Below are 21604 nucleotides of genomic sequence, written 5' to 3' on the forward strand. Positions count from 1 at the left end.
TAGTACAGTGCTAGCGCTTAGTACAGTGCTCTGCACATAGTAAGCGCTCAATAAATATGATTGATGATGAGCCACGCTGCTTCTCAAGGGTTATGCTTTAATTACATCAGAATCTATAATTATAGGTTGGCTGTAACAGAGTACATGAGAGCACTTACTTGTTTCTGCACTCCATTGATCTGTTGAACTTTAATAATGAGTGAAGCTGTCCGGCCTTTGTATTGAATCGTTCTGAGAAAAGTTCCAGCACTGTCCACGCTGAATGGCTCTGACCAGCGCCAGTTTCCCCAACCTTCAATGCAGATGTGTAACAGCTGGAAAGAAAAAAAAAATCATCTTGATGCCAAACTGCTGCTAAAATTCTTGTAATGAACTGAAAGTCACATTGGTGCAAAACCTACTTTATTTGGAAAGCTCAGAATCTATTTTCTTTCTAACCTTTATTAGTCATTCACCTTTCAATTATCAACCATACCAAGAATAACAAGTATACTACACAGTAGAAATGCAATGCAGTTTTCCAGATTACATTAGAAAGCTTCTTCAAAATAACTGTGTTCTTCAATGGTAAAGGGTCTGGTGTGAGCTTCTGAGAAAGGTCATCTACCAGATACAAAAACTGGAATAGCAGATCTAAGGAAATTGGTCATGACCTGTATATATGTATAAATGTTTGTACATATTTGTTATTCTATTTATTTATTTATTTTACTTGTACATATCTATTCTATTTATTTTGTTAGTATGTTTGGTTTTGTTCTCTGTCTCCCCCTTTTAGACTGTGAGCCCACTGTTGGGTAGAGACTGTTTCTATATGTTGCCAACTTGTACTTCCCAAGCGCTTAGTACAGTGCTCTGCACACAGTAAGTGCTCAATAAATACGATTGATGATGATGATGATGCCCTTCAGTTTATTCTCTTCTACTGCCAAGTAATTGATTCTAATTATAATTTTGAGATATTCTGGACTCCAAATGGGTGCAATATGGTCAGTTGAGAAAGTCCTACTGTACTTTTGAGGATACAAAATGCCTGTTCACTTTGCTCCTATAATGCCATCACTGTACCTCAATCTCAAAAAGCCACAAAAGATATTATGTAGATAAAAGAAGAATCCAGGAGATCAAACAATATGATAACATTTTTACTTTCTCCATTACTCACAGTATGTATTACCACTTCCAATTGTTGCCAAGTCTCAAGTTCCAAGCTCCAAGGGGGTATTTAATGTTTTCATAAAAAGAAGTAGGGCAGTCAATGAGATCAATAATTGTGTTTATTGAGCCCTTACTGTGTTCAGAACACTGTAAACTTACAGTCTAGAGGGGAAGACAGACATTAATATAAATAAATACTTTATGGATATGCACTTTAGTGCTGTGGGGCTTAGAAATCTATAGTTTTGTGTATTTTATAAAAAGAACTTCCTAGAAATCTTTCACTGCACCCATTTTTTCAGTGTTTTCTCCCATTAATAAATAAAGAGCGCAAATCCAAGTGGAAAGGTGATGCAGAAGGGAGTAGGAAAAGAGGAAGTGAGGCCCTAATTGGGGAAGGCCTCTTAGAGGAGATGTGTCTTCAATAAGGCTTTGATGGGGGGAGTGTAATTGTTTGTCGGATATGAGGAGGAAGGGCATTCCAGGCCAGAGGCAGAACATGGGATGAGTGGTCGGCGGCGAGATAGACGAGATTGAGGTACAGTGATGGTATTATAGAAGCAAAATGAATGGGCTGGGATGTAGTTAGGACAGCAGTGAGGTAAGGTAGGAGGGTGGGAAGGTGATTAAGTACTTTAAAGCCGACGATAAGGAGCTTCTGGTGCAGAAGTGGATGATCCTGACTAAAAATGACTGCTGCCCTTAAATGCAAAAACTTTCTGAAGGTTCACAAATGAAGGGAGCTAGTGTATGGCAAAAAATGGGGGTGAGACAGTGCCAGCAGAAGGGGAGGGAAGGAGGGCAAAAACCTCTAGAAACATTTACCATATCACTGATGATCTAACATCCTCACTGCAGGGTAATTGTCTATTCCATGAAGTTTTGACCACCTGAAAACGAGGATCTCACTGAACTGGGAAGAAGCAGTGTGGCCTCATGGCAGGCCTGGGAGACAGAAGGAGCTGGGTTCTTATCCCAGCTCTGCCACTTGTCTGCTGGGTGACCATGGGCAAGTCTCTGCGGCTCAGTTATCTCATCTGTGAAATGGGGATTAAGACTGTGAGCCTCAGGTGGAGCATGACTGTGACCAACCCGATTGTCTTGTGTCTACCCAATGCTAGTACAGTGCCTAGCACGTAGTAAGTGCTTTACAAATTCCATAAAAACCGAAAACCATCAAGAGGGAAAGATAATTCTCAATGTGAAGGCTCTTCGATAAACAATTCCTCAGCCTGGGTTCTGAGGACAGTAAAAAGGGCTGTTTACAGTAACTCCAAGTACTGTAATAAAGCCACCTGGAATGTATCTTCTCATTCCTGATCAGTCACTTAATCAACCTTCTCTCCTCACTACTCATCTTTGTTTCTCTCCCACTAAAGACACCACACTCTGCTTTCCTCTATATACTTCAGTTGATAACTTTAACCTCTGTTGCTTTCCTGTCAGCCACTTAATCAACCTTCTCTCCTCACTACTCATCTTTGTTTCTCTCCCACTAAAGACACCACACTCTGCTTTCCTCTATATACTTCAGTTTATAACTTTAACCTCTGTTGCTTCTCTACCTGTAACTTATTTTATTGTCTGTCTCCCCTAGTAGGTTGTAAACTCCTTGAGGGCAGGAATCATGTCTAATAACTCTACTGTACGCTCCCAAGAACTTAGTTCAGTGCACTGAAAGAGTAAGTGTTCGATTCATCTAAATTGATTCACCAGGGCATTGTGACTTTTCATCTGCATGTGAACACACACTGAAAGCCCCACTAATTCAGAGCCTTTACATGTGGGTATTATGAGGAATGTGCAATGCCATGCACACTACATTCTTTTCCCCTTCACCGAATATTTTATGCTAAGACAATGTAAATGGTGTGCAGGATATGGAGGAGGGGCTTGGGTATGTATAGGTGTGTACTTATGAGTGCCCACATGTATATGGAGCAAAGATATTAGGAGATTTTAATCAATTTTAATGGAGAAATAGGCTTTTTTGCAATTTATATGTCAGTCAGGTGGGTTTGTACTATATTGAACGTAAAAGATTCCCAGGTTTAAGGGAACAAAGTCCTGTAGGTCCTACAGTTAGTGGATCTGTAATGACCTGGTTGGTTAAGGGATGGTGAATCACACCAGTCAGAAAAACATCTGCCTCAAAACAAGCTGGGACATCTTTTCAGGACTGACAAAGAAGAAACGATGAACCCAAGTTGGAAGCACTTGAGTTTCTTTACAGACTTTCTTCCAAACCCTGCAACATCCAGTGCTTAGAACAGTGCTCAGCACAGAGTAAGTGCTTAACAAATACCATCATTATTATCTAGTCTGACACTGTTTATAACATTCAAGAAAATAAGTTTAACTGAATTTGGGTATAATTTACTCCTTTGGAACACATTTAAAGTACTTACTTTCACATAATTTTGTGTATTTTATAAAAAGAACTTCCTAGAAATCTTTCACTGCACCCATTTTTTCAATGTTTTCTCCTATTAACTCTTCCCTCATCAAAAACTCAAAGCAGAACCTCCTTTTCTGCTCCACGCATTCCTACTAAAAGTTTTTCAACAATTTGTAGAAAACCACCTTAAGCACTCTTTTAGATGTAAGCCCAAGGAAGAAGAGTGAAAAGAAACTATTCTGGTTGGATTTGGGTTCTCTTAGGAGACAGTGCAGTTTGATGGAGGCAGGAAAGCAGCCTGGAAGAAGCATGACTTAGTGGAAAGAGCACAGGCCTGAGAGTCATAGGACCTAAGCTAGTCACTTAGCTTCTCTGTGCCTCAGTTTCCACAACTGAAAATGGGGATTCCATACCTGTTTTCCCTTCTACTTAAATTGTGAGCCCCACCTGGGACAGGGACTATCCAATTTGATTAACTTGCATCTACCCCAGCGCATAGAGCAATGCTTGACACATAGTGAGTGATGAACAAATGCATTAATAACAATAAGGAAAGCCAAGTACCTGAGGGGGGATTCTGACTCCAATCAAAATGGTCTGCAAGGGTGATGACCACAGTTTTCCCTCTTCCTACAGCAACACAGTTTTCAGTTAATCAATTAATCAAACGTATTTATTGAGTGCTTACTGTGCCCAGACTGCTCTACTAAATGCTTGGAAGAGTACAATAGAGTTGGTAGGCACAATCCCTACTCACAGCGATGGTCAGGAATTTCGGTTTGATGCGGAGATGGACGGACAACTACTGGAGGTTTCTGAGGAGTGGGGAGATGTGTGCGGAACAGTTTTTTAGAAAAATGATCTGGGCAGCCAAGTGAAGTATGGACTGGAGTGGGGAGAGGCTAGAGGCAGGAAGATCCGCGAGGAGGCTGACATGGTAGTTGAGGCGGGATACACCACATGCTTGGATGAGCACAGTAGCAGTTGAGATGGAGAAGAGGGGGAGGATTCTAGAGATATTGGGAAGGTAGAAACTGACAGGATTTGTTGACATATTGAATGTGTGGGCTGAATGAAAGAGGTGAAGGGAAGATGGTATCAAAATTATAGGCCTGTGAGGCAAGGAGGATATCCTAGTGGTGCTGTCTACAGTGATAGGGAGGTCACAGGGAGGACAGGGTTTGTGTGGGAAGTTGAGGAGTTCTGTTTTGGACAAGTTAGGACTGAAGTGTCGGCGGGAAGACTCCATGACCAGGCTGGAGTTGTCCCTAGAGTGGGCAGCAGTGCTACACTACAGGCAGATGTGAGCTTTAATTCTATTTGTTCTGACAACTTGACACCTGTCCACATATATGTTTGTACATATTTATTACTCTATTTATTTATTTATTTTACTTGTACATTTCTATCCTATTTATTTTATTTTGTTGGTATGTTTGGTTCTGTTCTCTGTCTCCCCCTTTTAGACTGTGAGCCCACTGTTGGGTAGGGACTGTCTCTATGTTGCCAATTTGTACTTCCCAAGCGCTTAGTACAGTGCTCTGCACATAGTAAGCGCTCAATAAATACGATTGATTGATTGATTGATGTTTTATTTTGTTCTGTCTCCCTCTTCTAGACTGTGAGCCCGTTGTTGGGTAGGGACCATCTCTATATGTTGCCAACTTGGACTTCCCAAGTGCTTAGTACAGTGTTCTGCACACAGTAAGCTCTCAATAAATACGATTGAATGAATGAATGGAGTGGTTTATGGGGAGGTGCTCTGGAATACCTATAGTTATTACTATCTTACTATCAGAGAAGCAGAAAGAGCTCGGGCTTTGGAGTCAGAGGTCATGGGTTCAAATCCTGACTCTTGTCAGCTGTGTGACCTTGGGCAAGCCACTTCACTTCTCTGTGCCTCAGCTCCCTCATCTGTAAAATGGGGATGAAGACTGTGAGCCCCACATGGGACAACCTCATCACCTCGCTTCCCCCCCAGTGCTTAGAAGAGTGCTTTGCACATAGTAAGCACTTAACAAATACCATCATCATCATTATTATTATTGTTATCACACTGCTGCTCCAGATGGTTATTATCATTAATAATTATTTATGATTACTTATTAAGTAGGAATAATGATGATTGTGGTATACATTAGCACTTTCTATGTGCACCAAGCACTGAATTAAACCCTGGGGTAGAAACAAATCAATCAGTGGTGTGCATACGCTGTTCTGTCATAATGCGTGTTTTCCCTACTGAATCTGGCTAGAATGTTATTTGGGAATCTGAGGAAGCAGTGTGGCCTAACAGGTAAAGCACAGACCTTTGAGTCAGAAGGACCTGAGTTCTAATCCCGACTTCTCCACTTGTTTGCTATGTGACCTTGGGCAAGTCACTTAACTTCTCTGTGCCCCAGTTACCTCATCTGTAAAATGGGGATTAAGACCGTGAGTCCCATTTGGGACACAGACTGTGTCCAAACTGATTATCTTGTATCTACCCTGGTGCTTAGTACCGTGCCTGGCACACAGTAAGAACTTAAATACCATTTAAAAAAATTAGGGAACGTTCATATCACAGCATGAGTCGGTTTGTATACACATTTCATGTCCAAAAAAGCCCATCGGTGAGCACGAGTGTGGCATCGTAATGGGTGAATGCTCTCGTTCAACCCACACATTCAGTCTGTCATGAAATCCTACCAGTTCTATCTTCACAACAACTCTAGAATTTGCCCTCTCCTCTCCCTCCAAACTGCTACTATGCTGATCCAAGCACTCATTTCCTGCTTTGACAACTGTATCACCCTCCTTGCCGACCTCCTTTCTCCAGTCCATACTTTATTGCCCAGATCATTTTTTCTGAAAAACTGGTCCATTATCTCAGCTCTCCTCAAAAACTATCACTGGTTGCCCATTCATTCATTCAATCATTCAATCATATTTATGGAGCGCTTACTATGTGCAGAGCGCTGTAATAAGCATTTGGGAAGTACAAGTTGGCAACATAAAGAGACAGCCCCTACCCAACAATGGGATCACAGTCTAGAAGGGGGAGACAGACAACAAAATAAAACATGTAGACGGGTGTCAAGTCATCAGAACAAATAGAATTAAAGCTAGATGCACAGTGCTCTGCACATAGTAAGCGCTCAATAAATACGATTGATGATGATTGTTAACAAAATAAATAGAATAGTAAATATGTACAAGTAAAATAGAGTGATAAATCTGTACAAACATATATACAGGTGCTCTGGGGAGGGGAAGGAGGTAGGGCAGGGGATGGGGAGGAGAAGAGGTAAAAGGGGGCTCAGCCTGGGAAGGCCTCTTGGAGGAGGTGAGCTCTCAGTAGGACTTTGAAGGGAAGAAGAGGGCTAGCTTGGCGGATGTGTGGAGGGAGGGCATTCCAAGGCCAGGGGAAGGACGTGGGCTGGGGGTCGATGGTGGGACAGGTGAGAACGGGGCCCAGTGAGGAGGTTAGCGGTGGCAGAGGAGCAGAGGGTGCGGGCTGGGCTGGAGAAGGAGAGAAGGGAGGTGAGGTAGGAGGGGGCAGGGGGATGGAGCGCCTTGAAGTCGAGAGTAAGGAGTTTTTGTTTGATGCGTAGGTCGACAGGTAGCCACTGGAGATTTTTGAGGAGGGGAGTAACATGCCCAGAGCGTTTCTGCACAAAGATGATCCGGGCAGCAGCGTGAAATATGCCCATCCACCTTGGTAACCTACCCTCAGCTTTAGAGCACTTAATCAGCTCTCTCCCTCCTACCTCACTTGGCTGATTTCCTATTACAACCCAGCTCGCACACTCTGCTCCTCTAACACCAACCTACTCACTCTACCTCGATCTCGTCTAACTTGCCGCCAACCCCTCACCAACGCTCTGCCTCTGGCCTGGAACACCCTCCTCCATCACAGTTAACAGACCACTACTCTCCCCACTTTCAAAACCCTCCAAACCTTCCTTGACTAGGCCCTCTTTCCCCCATCTGCCCTGTTTTCTGCATCACCTACGCAATTGGCTGTGTACCTCTTCTGCACTTTGATATTTACCCCTGCCCTACAGCACTTATGTACACAGTCTTAGCCTCTAACATTTCCCCTATCTTTAATTCATTTTATTTCTGTCTTCCCCGTAGACTGTAAGCTCCTTGTGGGCAGGGATTGTGTTTATCAATCTGTGCATTATTCTTTCCCAAGCACCAACTACAGTGCTCTACACACAGTATACACACTCAATAAATAAACGCCCTGGGCATGTTACTCCCCTCCTCAAAAACCTCCAGTGGCTACTAGTCAACCTACGCAACAAGCAAAAACTCCTCACTCTCGGCTTCAAGGCTGTCCACCACCTCGCCCCCTCCTAACTCACCTCCCTTCTCTCCTCCTCCAGCCCAGCCCGCACCCTCTGCTCCTCTGCCACCGCTAACCTCCTCACTGTCCCCGTTCTCACCTGTCCCGCCATCGACCCCCAGCCCACGTCCTTCCCGTGGCTTTGGAATGCCCTCCCTCCACACATCCGCCAAGCTAGCCCTCTTCCTCCCTTCAAAGTCCTACTGAGAGCTCACCTCCTCCAAGAGGCCTTCCCAGGCTGAGCCCCATTTTTCCTCTCCTCCTCCCCATCACCCCCACCCTCCCTCCTTCCCCTCCCCAGAGCACCTGTATATATGTTTGTACAGATTTATCACTCTATTTATTTTACTTGTACATATTTACCATTCTACTTATTTTGTTAACGATGTGCACCTAGCTTTAACTCTACTTGTTCTGACGACTTGACACCACTCTACATGTTTTATTTTGTTGTCTGTCTCCCGCTTCTAGACTGTGAGCCCATTGTTGGGTAGGGACTGTCTCTTTATGTTGCCAACCTGTACTTCCCAAGTGCTTAGTACAGTGCTCTGCACACAGTAAGTGCTCAATAAATATGATTGAATGAAATTCATTCATTCAATCATATTCATTCAATCGTATTTATTGAGCGCTGTGTGCAGAGCACTGTACTAAGCGTTTGGGAAGTACAAGTTGGCAACATATAGATACGGTCCCAACCCAACAGCGGGCTCACAGTCTAGAATGGGGAGACAGACAACAAAACAAACATATTAACAAAATAAAATAAATAGAATAGTAAATATGTACAAGTAAAATTAGTGCTAACTGTCCCTAATGTTGGGTTTTGTACAAAAGAACGCAACCTTCCTGTTAGAGGAAAACTGGGTGTCTGGATTTTTAAATATGCCATCAGACTTTAGTATTAATTTTAAGTAGCCATCACAACAACAGCATTTACGTCTTAGAACCCAATCATCACGGGGATTTTCTGTGTCATCAGTTCGACTTTAGACACCATTTTTCTGACCGTGGCTGGCTTTTTGGATTTTTGGAACACAGTTACGCTAAAGGGACTGTAAAGTTCAGCCTAAGAAAAAAAAAACCTCAGGGGAAAAGATGGCCCTAACATTGCTCTATGACATCTACCCAGTATATCTGTGATATTTAAATATTACTTATAGGAATAAGAAAAACAATAGCAGGGGTTGGAGCCACTTCAACTTTTTATAGTGACAACTGGGAATAAAACTCTGCATATACAAAACTAAAAGAAACAAAAAAGCTATTTATTTTGGAGAGTAGCTGGAAATGACAAAGACGTAACGAGCAAAAGCACTTAGAGGTCAACTGCGGCTACTTTTTCTCCAAAATGCTGGGTGCTCTGAAGACAGATGTAATATTTAGCACTTAGATAAAACCGAGTACTGTTAATATTTGCATATCAGTTCAGTTTTTTAAAACCCTCCCTTCCCTGTAAAAGCAACTTGTTCAAAGACTGCATGTCACCAAGGAATACACTGTCAGGTTTCATTTGGCAGTCATTTGTTTTCAGAATGTTGGCACAGTAATTTTCTTTGAATTATGAAAATTCAGATGCATTTGGCTATACTTCACAGAGAACTGAAGAAAATAAGTTAGTAATACCACCCCTCCCCTATTCCATCAATTCAGAATTTGGAAGACTCGACCTACTCACACAAACATCTAAATAGCTACTTCCAGAAATCTCAAGGATAAAGGAAAGGAATCACTAGACCAAGGGAGCTCCCAGCTCCCCTTTTCCACAATTAAAATCACTGACTGAACACAGTCTTTCCCAACTTCAAATTCAGTAATTCATGGAATTTCAGTCCTCAAAACAGAGAGAAAGACAATTCGGGTTTTCTTTTTCAAATGTGGGTCTTACAAAATCAATAAGTGAGCGTTGTCGGGGAGGTCTTTGCATCGGATCCTTTGGATTTTTCAAGTGGATTCTGAAATTCTCTTGTTGCTGAACAGTCTTTGGAATGTCATGGATTCACTACAACCAAATTTTACTGCCGCTGGCTGGAAAGTCGCTGTTATTGCTAAGAACTTCTGAAACTGGCCAGTAAAAATGAGAAAAGTGACTTAAAATTCTGGAACTTGCTATTAATGAGCACTTTAAATGATAGGAATGGTATCAACCTCATTCAATTGGGAGCTTTGGGGATTGAAAGCCATTTCTGTTAACCAGTTTCCTGTCCCACCCTCTTTGTGTTTTGCAGGCCTCTTACTGCCCACGTGTTTTTCTTTTCCTCACCTCTGGTCAAATCGGGAAGAATGCTAATCTTGCCATTAAAAAATATGTAACATAGGGCGGCTACTTAACTTCCTTTAGGTTTTTTAATTAGAACCAAAACTAAGCAACAGGGCAGATTTCTTTAGTGACCACACCAATAGGAATTTCCCAAGTGGCTATTTTTTATTTTTTCCAACAGGCCCCCTCCTCTTACCCTTGCAGTTCCCAGGAGTTTCTCCGGCAACCTGACTAAACTTGATGTTTTCCAAGCAAAAAACGCAAGTGGGAATATTGAGCAGGTTTCGATTCAGTTTTTCAGTAAAAATAAAATTGAATCGCTGATCGGGGACTTGGGGATGGAGGTACTGAGGACCACCCACAGGCCTGTTCAACGAGAGGATTCCTGAGAGGTTATAATAAAGAGGAAGGAGGAACTCTGTCCTGTGACCTTTGGGTATTTGGTATTCTCTCCCCCACCCCCAACTCCACAGCACTTATGGACATACGTATAAATGACCTAGTATAAATTACTTGTTTATATTAACGTCTCTTGCCCCGTCTAAACTGTAAGCTTGCTGTGAGCAGGGAATGTGTTTGCTTTGTTGTTATATTGTACTCTCCCAAGTGCTCAATAAATACCATTGATGATGCTGACCCGGAACCAAAACTTGGGAAATAAGGAAATAAGTGAGAGTAAACAAAGATTTCTCATACCTTAAAATATGTGATCATACGATCAGTATACCAAATCATTTCTATGAACTTTTAAGAATGTTTTTATAATTATAATTGGGCAATCTTTGTTTCTTGTCTCCTTATGCCCTGCAAATTATTACCCCCTCAACTAACATCCCACAATGTCATTACCCTAAAATATCTTTCTAAAAAATAACTAAAAATAGACTCCAAATTTACTACGCTTTCAAAATTCTGCCTCGTATACTTTGACCAAACTTTTCATTTTTGTAAGTAAATAATTTTGGTATTTGTTAAGCGCTTACTGCGTGCCGGGCACATACAGTTTAAAAATCACAAACTCACTTTTCTGAAAATTAAGAAAAGCCCGAGAAACTGAAGAAAAACCATTTCTATCAAGTAACCCAACCAAAAAAATCCAGTAAGTGCAAAAAGAAGAAAATAAAATGGACTGTAACTGAATTGCCCTTCCATAGTTCCTAGAGTTAAATGTCAAGTCTCGCGGCTGTAAAAAAACAGAGCTCCAATGTTTGAAGATGGCATTTTTTCATAAAATACGACCTTCTGATATACAGGGCTTAGTACAGTGCCTGGCGCAGAGTAAGCACTTACCAAATATCATTAAAAAAAAAAGTGTGCTACTGGAAAAAGGATCCAAATGTTATGTAAGCCTTTGTACAGCTAATCATGCTTCCAAGACGGCTGGTTTTTGAGACTGTGACAGAAAAGACAGCAATATCACTTTGGACTGTAACTGCTGGGGGTAATAATCGATGATGATGGAGTTTCCTGTGGGAGACAGACAGACAGACTTCGGTTCTGAGACTTTAGGACCAAAAAGCCTGTGCAGACAAATTGTTGTATTGTACTCTCCCAGCCGCATAGTACAGTGCTCTGCACATGGAAAACACTCAATTAATGCAATTGATTGGTTACAATGTTGGTAGCTTGTGCAGTGTAACTTATGCTCCCTCTTCCCTACCGATTGTGCTTCCTCTGAGACAGAGTGCAATGACAGAGTACGTGGGATGGGGTGCAGCACACTGTGAAGTACACAAGACTTTTTCGAAATGGGGTACCCAATGATGGCAGCACAGTGCCAATGCTGTTGCCTTTGTGCCACTGTGCCGTATCCTGGCAGGTGGCTTCCCTGGTAATCTTTGTGGTCATTGCTGCTCATGTTAGGCAACTGTTTTTCAGGAACCACGTCCATCTTAATAATAATAATAACAATAATAATGGTATTTGTTAAGCGCAAAGCACTGTTCTAAGCACTGGAGAGGTTACAAGGTGATCAGGTTGTCCCACGCGGGGCTCACAGTTTTAATCCCCATTTTACAGATGAGGTAACTGAGGCACAGAGAAGTTGCCCAAAGTCACACGGCTGATAGTTGGCGGAACCAGGATTTGAACCCATGACCTCTGACTCCAAAGCCCGGGCTCTTTCCACTGAGCCACGCTGCTTCTCCGCTTCTTTCCCGCTCACGGAACACCCTATGTGGTATTTTGGTCAGAAAGCTCCACCGCCAATGGCCTAGTAATAATAATGCTTATTTCTATTATTATTGCTTATTTTGCTTGCTGCGGACAGGGAATGTGTCTACTAACTCTGTTGTAGTATACACTTCCAAGTGCTTAGTACAGTGCTCTGCATACGATACTCAATAAATAACATCAATTGATATTAAACACTTACTGTGGGAATCAGGGGACAATCAGACATTGTCCCCGTCCCTCACTGGGGGCTCACAATCTAAGCAGGCAGAATTGGGATTTAGAATCCAGGTTATCTGTTTTCCACAGCAATGCTCTTTTCACTAGATCGACAGCAGGTCACACACCTAAAAATGGGCGCTGGGGATGCGTGGAAAGAAATACCTAATTGCTAGAGGGGGCCTCTTACCTGTAAGCTTGTGGTGGGCAGGGAAACGTGTCTACCAACTCTGCTATACTGTATTCTCCCAAGTGCTTACTACAGTGCTCTGCACACCGTAAGCACTTAAGAGAAGCAGCATGGTTTAGTGGGAAGAGCCCAGGCTTGGGAGTCGAAGGATGTGTGTTCTAATCTCGCCTCCGCCACTTGTCTGCTGTGTGGCCCTGGGCAAGTCACTTAACTTTTCTGTGCTTCAGTTACCTCATTTGTAAAATGGGGATTAAAAGAGTGAGCCCCACGTGGGACAACCTGATTACCCTGTATCTACCCCTGCACTTAGAACAGTGCTTAGCACATAGTAAGCACTTAATAATTACTACTAATAAATACCACAACAAGTGTAACAAGCAATAATAATAGAAATGAACAGTATTATTATTATTACTACTACTACTACTACTACTACTACTACTACTACTACTACTACTACTACTACTACTACTCCTCCTCCAGCAGTGGTGGAGGTTTCTGACTAAAATACCATGGAGGGTGTTCAGCGAGCTGCATATGGTTCTTGAAAAACAGTTGGCTAACGGAGAGGCAGTGACCACAGAGGATACCAAGGCAGCCACCTGCCAGGATATGGCACAGTGGCACAATGGCAACAGCATTGGCACTGTGCTGCTGCCAAGGCGTGCAGCATGTCAAAAAAAGTCTTTGTGTGTACTTCACAATGTGCTGTACTCCATCTGGCCTACTCCGTCATTGTGCTCTGTCTCGGAGGAAGCACATTCGGTAGGGAAGAGGGAGCATAAGTTACACTGTACGAGCCACCAGCACTGTAATCAATCAATCAATCGTATTTATTGAGTGTTTACAGTGTGCAGAGCACTGTACTAAGCGGTTGGGAGAGTACAATATAACAATTTGTCTACTTTTCAGTCCTGAAGCCTCAGAACTGAAGCCTGGCTGTTGTTTCCCTCAGGAGACTCTGTCATCATCGATTATTACCACCACCGGTTACAGTCCCAAATGAAATTGTTGTCTTTTCTGTCATATTCTCAAAAACCAGCTATGTCTAAATATGTTATATTTCAGAATTACTCCAATGTCTTATCTGTCCAGAATATTAGCTGGGAAGCAAGTCCAACGTACTTAAGTTGAATCATCAATTCGGAATGCGGAATCCCAAGTGGAACTGACAGTACATTTCACACCATTAGATTAGTGTAAAAAATAAAAGTTGTATTTTGCTCTATTTCTTTTTATATGGCCCAGGGAGGATTATATTGAATTCCCAAAGTTGTTCAGAGAATCATAACATCCCTACAGAATTGAGCAGGAAGAATTCCAGATAGTGATTGCTGTTTGATGTCACAGTGCTAAAGCACTGGAACTCATAAGGCTCCACATATTATTTTTCACTTTTTAAGACAGAACCGAATACTTAAAAGAATAACAAGTGTATAAATAATGATGAAATATTCTCCTCTAGAAGCAAAGCAATTTAGAGTTGAGTTGTAATTTATTTTGGTCTGATAAGGGAGGTTTGAGAAAGAAAGTATTTCAAAAATGACAAGTACTTGTTTTTTAAGGGGGGTGTGTGTGTGTGTGCGTGTGTGTTGACTGCACACAGGGGAAGAGTTAATATTTTTATGCAAGCCTGGATGAGTTATTTATCATTTTCCAACACTCGTAATCCAGTGCTATTATGGACCACAACACTGCAATTTCAAAAAAAACTTCCAAAGCACGTGGAAATTCTGTATTTTTGCAATGTAAAAAAATGATTCATCATTATTAACTTCTATTTTGAAAAACAGAAATATTTCTTAAGAACAAATGGAGGGGAGAAACATAGAAATACTAAAAATCATTCTCAAAATTATTGAAAATTTCTTAAATTTAAGAAAACACAGCTAGTAAAATTTACATATATTTTATCACCTACTTAGTAAATCGATTCTAACACACTTCTGCAATACTGACTTAACTACCATGGGATATTTGCTCCAATTTCATCAGCTGACGTGACTAAATAATGGTTACTTTGGAAAGGCTGAATTTGAATTACACTTCTGTTTTTAAAAAATCTCATTCTCACTATTGATGAATTATTCATTCAATAGTATTTTCATTCAGTGTATCCATTAAGCACTTACTGTGCGCAGAACACTGTACTAAGCACTTGGGAAAGTACAATACAACAACAAACAGTGACATTCCCTGCCCACAATGAACTCGCGGTCTAGCATAGTTATTTTTCCCCCACATTACGTTTAAAAACGGAAACATTTGAATAATGTGCAGTAAGAACATAATAAATCATCATCATTATCATCATCATCATCATCATCATCAATCGTATTTATTGAGCGCTTACTGTGTGCAGAGCACTGTACTAAGCGCTTGGGAAGTACAAGTTGGCAACATATAGAGACAGTCCCTACCCACCAGTGGGCTCACAGTCTAAAAGGGGGAGACAGAGAACAAAACCAAACATACTAACAAAATAAAATAAATAGAATAGATATGTACAAGTAAAATAAATAAATAAATAAATAGAGTAACAAATATGTACAAACACATATACATATATACAGGTGCTGTGGGGAAGGGAAGGAGGTAAGATGGGGGGGGGGATGGAGAGGGGGACGAGGGGGAGAGGAAGGAAGGGCTCAGTCTGGGAAGGCCTCCTGGAGTAGGTGAGCTCTCAGTAGGGCCTTGGATAAATAAATACCACTGACTGCTTGTAAGAACTCATACATGTTAGTTATCGGAAAGGGCAGTTCATGGAGAAACGTCCTCCTGGTATATTACCTCCTGGAGGAGTTTTCAAAGCAGTGACTACCCGGTGTGAAGTAGTTTGGCCTAATGGAAAGAGCAAGGGCCTGGAAATCAAAGGAGCCGGATTCTAACCCCAGCTCTGAACTTGCCTGTTGTGTGACCTTGAACAAGTCACCCAATTCCTCATCTGTAAAATGGGTATTAAGACTGTGGACCCCATGCGAGACTTTGTCTGTGTACAACCTGATTATCTTGTACCTACCCCAACGCTTAGATGCTCCACATCAAACAGACTTCTTGTCATCAGCTTTTAAGCACTCAATCGCCTTTCCCCCTCCGACCTCACTTCGCTGCTCTCCCGTTAAAACCCAGCCCTCACATATCGCTTCTCTAATGCCAACCCATTCACTGTACCTCCATCTCATCTATCTCGCTGCCGACCTCTCACCCACATCCTGCCTCTGGCCTGGATTGCCCTTTCTCTTCAAATCCGACAGACAATTACTCTCCCTGCCTTCAAAGTCTTATTAAAGGCCCATCTCCTCCTAGAGGCCTTCCCTAAGTCCTCATTTCCTCTTTTCCCAGTCCCTTCAGCATCAGCCTGATTGGCTCTTTTTATTCACTCCTCCCTCAGCCCCTCAGCACTGTATCAGTTTGGGACACAGTCCCTAAGTCGGAGGACGGATTTGACACCATTTAACAGATGAGGTAACTGAGGCACAGAGAAGTTAAGTGACTTGCTCCACGCCACACAGCAGACAAGTGGTGGAGCCAGAATTAGAACCCAGGTCCTCCGATTCCCAGGCCCATGTTCCTTCCATTAGGACACACGGTTTCTCTTCATCCGTTCTCCCTCTTCCTTAAGCTGTGAGCCACATGTGGGACAGAGAAAGTGTCCAACCTGAGACACTTGTATCTACCCCACTGCTTATAACAGTGTCTGACACATAATAGGTACTTAGCAAATACTGTAACACTGACGATGATGTTAAGAATAACAATAATAAGAATATCAAATTATCTGCTGAATGGAGAGTTGACAGGGAGATAGGAAGCAGGGCACACAGACGAAGCACAAAATAATTAAGACCAATTTCCAGCAAGGGAAAAGAAAAACACAGTCAGCCCAAACTGAGGTAGAGCCAAGGAGAAAGAGGATGAGTAAAACCAGTTGGGCTGACTGGATTACAGAAGTGAAGGAACAAACAATAGGGTCTAGACCATTAACTAAGGGAAAATCTTCATATGAGTTGACTGTGGAAAAGGCCAGTGTCACATATTCACATTTCAACTCAACCACAAATGGAGAGGACCATTATCAGAAATGTTTTCTTTGAGCCATGCTGAAATATTGTAATTTCCCCACTGAAGTGGACAAAACCATTATTCCTTTCCCCGAAGTCCACAATCCTTCCACTAGACGATCCCCATTTTCAGGCTGCCCTATCAGTTTTTCTTCCATAACGTCTCCAGGATCCACCCCAAATAGCCACCAGGATGATTCAGGCACATCCTAGAATGACTAATGCATTAGCCTCAGTAATCTCCCTGCCTCCAGTCTCTACCCTCTACAATCCAAACTTTACTGTCCGGAACATTTGTCTAAAGTGTTATACATCCCCGCCCCATTCTCAGAAACCTCAAACAGTTCATTCATTCATTCATTCATTCATTCAATAGTATTTATTGTAGTGCTTACTATGTGCAGAGCACTCTACTAAGCGTTTGGAAAGTACAATTTGGCAACAGGCAGACAATCCTTACGCAACAATGGGCTCACAGTCTAGAAGGGGAAGACAGATAAAACAAAACAAGTAGACAGGCATCAACAGCATCAAAATAAACAGAATTATAGAAATACATAAATATAGAATTATACAATTCTATACTCCTCCTCCCCCTCCCCATCCCCCTGCCTTACCTCCTTCCCCTCCCCACAGCACCTGCATAGATGTATATGTTTGTACATATTTATTACTCTATTTATTTATTATTTTTACCTATTTATTCTATTTATTTGGTTAATATGTTTTGTTTTGTTTTCTGTCTCCCCCTTCTAGACTGTGAGCCCACTGTTGGGTAGGGACCGTCTCTATATGTTGCCAACTTGTACTTCCCAAGTGCTTAGTACAGTGCTCTGCACACAGTAAGTGCTCAATAAATATGATTGAATGAATGAATGAATGAATACAATTGTCTATGCCTCTCTGCATCAAAGAGAAACTACTGAGCCTTGGCTTTTTTAGACCCTCAATCTGCTTGCTCCCTACTATCCCTTCTCTTCTCCCACTTCATCCCAACTCACACTTTTTATTCCTCTCAAACGAACCTACTCACTGTGCCTTGTTTTTGTATCTCCTGTAGCCTACCTCTTACTCATGCCCTACCGCTCTGCAAGGAACTCTCTCACTCCCTTCAAATCTGACAGACTTCTGCTCTCTCCACCTTCGAAGCCCTTCTGACAGCACATTTCCAACAGAAAGACTTCCTCAATTAATTTCTTATCTACCCTGCTTATGTCCCCCAACTGTCATAACAATTTTGTTCCACCTAAATCCCTTAATATTCACAACCTCCCACAATACTTACGTATGTATCTTACGTACCCTATTATTTAAGCACTAAATCATGAACACATCACCTTTTCCTCTTATTTCCTGCCTATAATCTATTTTAGTGTCATTTCCTCTGCTAGACTGCAAGGTCATTGAGGGCAGGAATCTTGTCGACTAATTCTATTGTACTCTCCCAAGTGCTTAGTACAGAGTTCTGCAAGCAGTACATGCTGAATAAATATGATTCATTGGTTGGAGAAGCAGCGTGGCTCAGTGGAAAGAGCATGGGCTTTGGAGTTGGAGGTCATGGGTTCAAATCCCGGCTCTGCCAATTGTCAGCTGTGTGACTTTGGGCAAGTCACTTAACTTCTCTGTGCCCCAGTTACCTCATCTGTAAAATGGGGATTAAGACTGTGAGCCCCCGTGGGACAACCTGATCACCTTGTAACCTCCACAGCGCTTAGAACAGTGCTTTGCACATAGCAAATGCCATTATTATTATTATATTATTATTAATGCATGGCAGCAAAAATAATGTTTTTTAACACTGAGGTTGGCTACACTATGAAGACTAGCTTTCTTAAGCTGAACAATTTTTCTCTTAAAATGAGACAACAACAATAATAATAATAATAATAATAATAATAATGACATCTGTTAAGCAATTACTGTGTGCCAAGTTAATATATTTGTATTTTAGAATTCAACTGAAAATCAATGAAATGAATATAGGTCCACTTACTGGGGATATAGATCGATTTAGGTAATTTTGGCAGCCTCATTGTTGTGCCTGACTTGCATGCATCGCAAATTTAGGTTTCGTTATGGTTAGAGGGGAAAAATACCTTATCTTAAGAGTGGCAGAAAATTAAGAGATTCCTTTGAGGGCATGCTCTCCCAAATGATGAGTACCGTGGTCTGCCTTGAGTAGGTGCTCAATAAATACTATCGATTGATTAATCAATAATGACTGCCTTAAATGGAGAAGTATAGATTTAGACTCAAGACTCACTGTTAGAATGTCAAAGACTCTGCACATAAAGGAGGTGAGGGAACATATAAAAAATGCATTGGACAGAAAGGAGAACAATTTGAATAGGATACGAGTTAGTGTGTCAAGAGATGGGAATGGACGAAAATCTTAGATCAGTTGCACATTTTTGGATAAACCTCAAATAAGAATGTAAATTTTTCAGAATTTGTGGCTCAAGTCTTCAATCTTTAGAATGTAAATCATTGTTGAGCAAAATGATAACAAGGAGAGGGAGTAAAGTTCCACAGTGGGTTTTAAAATATCGAATATAGTTTAACTGCTCTAGAGTGTAAATTCTTCAAAACACCAAAGTAAAATAAGGGCTTTCAAATATTTCACTACGTGACCCAAGATAGATCCAACCCTCTCAGAGTTTCTTTTATTTATTTTTAGGAATGCAATCAGAACTTTTCTCCCCAACTTTAAATTTGCAAAAGAAAAAGTCAATCAATATGAATGTTAAGGAAATACAATCCTTTTAAAGTTATTTATTTTCATTTAACTGAACTGCCTTGCCATATTGAGAAAACATTTTTGTAAAGGTTAAATAAAGTATTTCATGGCAACTGCTGCTTCATAGTGCCTGTATTACAAGAAACATGAGCCTGCCAAAGTTGTGCAAGTTGGTTTGCTTTCCCAGTAAGAGAATGTGGTATCTAAGACCTTGTCCTAACTCACTTTATCCCCAAGTGTAAGTCAAGCAAGTCAAGTATGAACTAATGCCTGGAGGGAAGTCCCTGATTCCAAAAGTATGGATTATTTCACATTTATCTTACAATCTGCTCTCAGAGTTCTTAAAATTCACTCACTTGGCAAGTCAGGAATTATCATGAGAAATGAAATAATTTCATAACTATTAAGTCATCCAGCATTCCATAAATCTGACACTCATTGGGCTTGTCTATGGCTTGGGCATTATTGTGACCTTTAGATAATAAGCTGTTCACTAGCCGGTCCAGCATGGAAACAATTTTGAAAAGTGCCACAGCGTAATGGGTACAGCATGAACTTTTAACTGAGTTGGTGCTTTCATTTCATCAATCTGGGTTACTGTCTTATGACCAGAGAAAATCACATCATGTATATTGCTACATTTATAGCATTCTTAATCAAAATCCCACATTATCCGAGAGTGACAAAATATTGGATTTCATTCGCTCAACTGAATTCCCTCTTCTAATGCCAACTATACTCTAATTCACCTTTTAAATTAGTTTAGGAAATTCACTTTGCTTAAACATCAAAAATCTTTAGGAAAGAGGCCTGCAAAAAGCCTTAACCATCTTCAGTACACATCCATCCAAAGCTGTATTCCTGTTTCTAAAATTTACTACTTTGGGAGGGGGTTAGAAAAAGTATTAGCAGCAACAAAAATCATCCCTGGGGGAGATTCTTAATTGAAATCCTCCATGACCAGCCATATCACATAGATACATGTAGAAGGATGTAAAACACAGCTCTGGGGCTGGCAGACATTCATTCATTCATTCATTCAATCAGATTTACTGAGCGTTTACTGTGTGCAGAGCACTGTACTAAGCGCTTGGGAAGTACAAGTTGGTAACATATAGAGATGGTCCCTATCCAACAATGGGCTCACAGTCTAGAAGGGGGAGACAGACAACAAAACAAAACATGTGGACAGGTGTCAAGGCATCAGAATAAATAGAAATAAAGCCAGATGCACATTATTAACAAAATAAATAGAATAGCAAATGTGTACAAGTAAAATAGAGTAATAAATCTGCACAAACATATTCAGGTGCTTTCGGAGGGGAAGGAGGTAGGGCGGGGGGATGGGGAAGAGGAGAGGAAAAAGGGGGCTCCGTCTGGGAAGGCCTCTTCGAGAAGGCGAGCTCTCAGTAGGGTTTTGAAGGGAGGAAGAGAGATAGCTTGGCAGATGTGGGGAGGGACAGCATTCCAGGCCAGGGGGAGGAGGTGGGCCGGAGGACGACGGTGGGACAGGTGAGAACGAGGTACAGTGAGGAGGTTAGCGGCAGAGGATTGGAGGGTGTGGGCTGGGCTGGAGAAGGAGAGACGGGAGGTGAGGTAGGAGGGGGCGAGGTGATGGACAGCCTTGAAGCCAAGGGTGAGGAGTTTCTGCCTGATGCGTAGGTTGACTGGTAGCCGTTGGAGATTTTTGAGGAGGGGAGTAACATGCCCAGAGCGTTTCTGCACAAAGATGATCCGGGCAGCAGCGTGAAGTATAGACTGAAGTGGGGAGAGACAGAAGGATGGGAGCTCAGAGAGGAGGCTGATGCAGTAATCCAGTCGGGATAGGATGAGAGATTGAACCAGCAAGGTAGCGGTTTGGATGGAGAGGAAAGGGCGGATCTTGGTGATGTTGCGGAGATGAGACCGGCAGGTTTTGGTGATGGATTGGATGTGAGGGGTGAACGAGACAGCGGAGTCGAGGATGACACCAAGGCTGCGGGCTTGTGAGATGGGAAGGATGACAGTGCTGTCTACAGTGATGGGAAAGTCAGGGAGAGGGCAGGGTTTGGGAGGGAAGATGAGGAGTTCAGTCTT

General features: G+C 41.8%; 1 protein-coding gene across 2 annotated transcripts in view; it reads right to left on the reverse strand.

Annotated features, from left to right (window-relative positions):
* Positions 1–21604, reverse strand: part of VPS13B (vacuolar protein sorting 13 homolog B) — a 1018523-nt gene that overhangs the window by 88806 nt on the left and 908113 nt on the right. For both annotated transcript variants that reach the window (XM_038744561.1, XM_038744562.1), the window contains exon 43: positions 159–314. In XM_038744561.1, the coding sequence (XP_038600489.1) occupies positions 159–314 (156 nt within the window). The remainder of the gene's footprint in view (positions 1–158; positions 315–21604) is intronic.

Source organism: Tachyglossus aculeatus, chromosome 4 (genome assembly GCF_015852505.1).
Source record: "Tachyglossus aculeatus isolate mTacAcu1 chromosome 4, mTacAcu1.pri, whole genome shotgun sequence".
Lineage (NCBI taxonomy): Eukaryota > Metazoa > Chordata > Mammalia > Monotremata > Tachyglossidae > Tachyglossus > Tachyglossus aculeatus.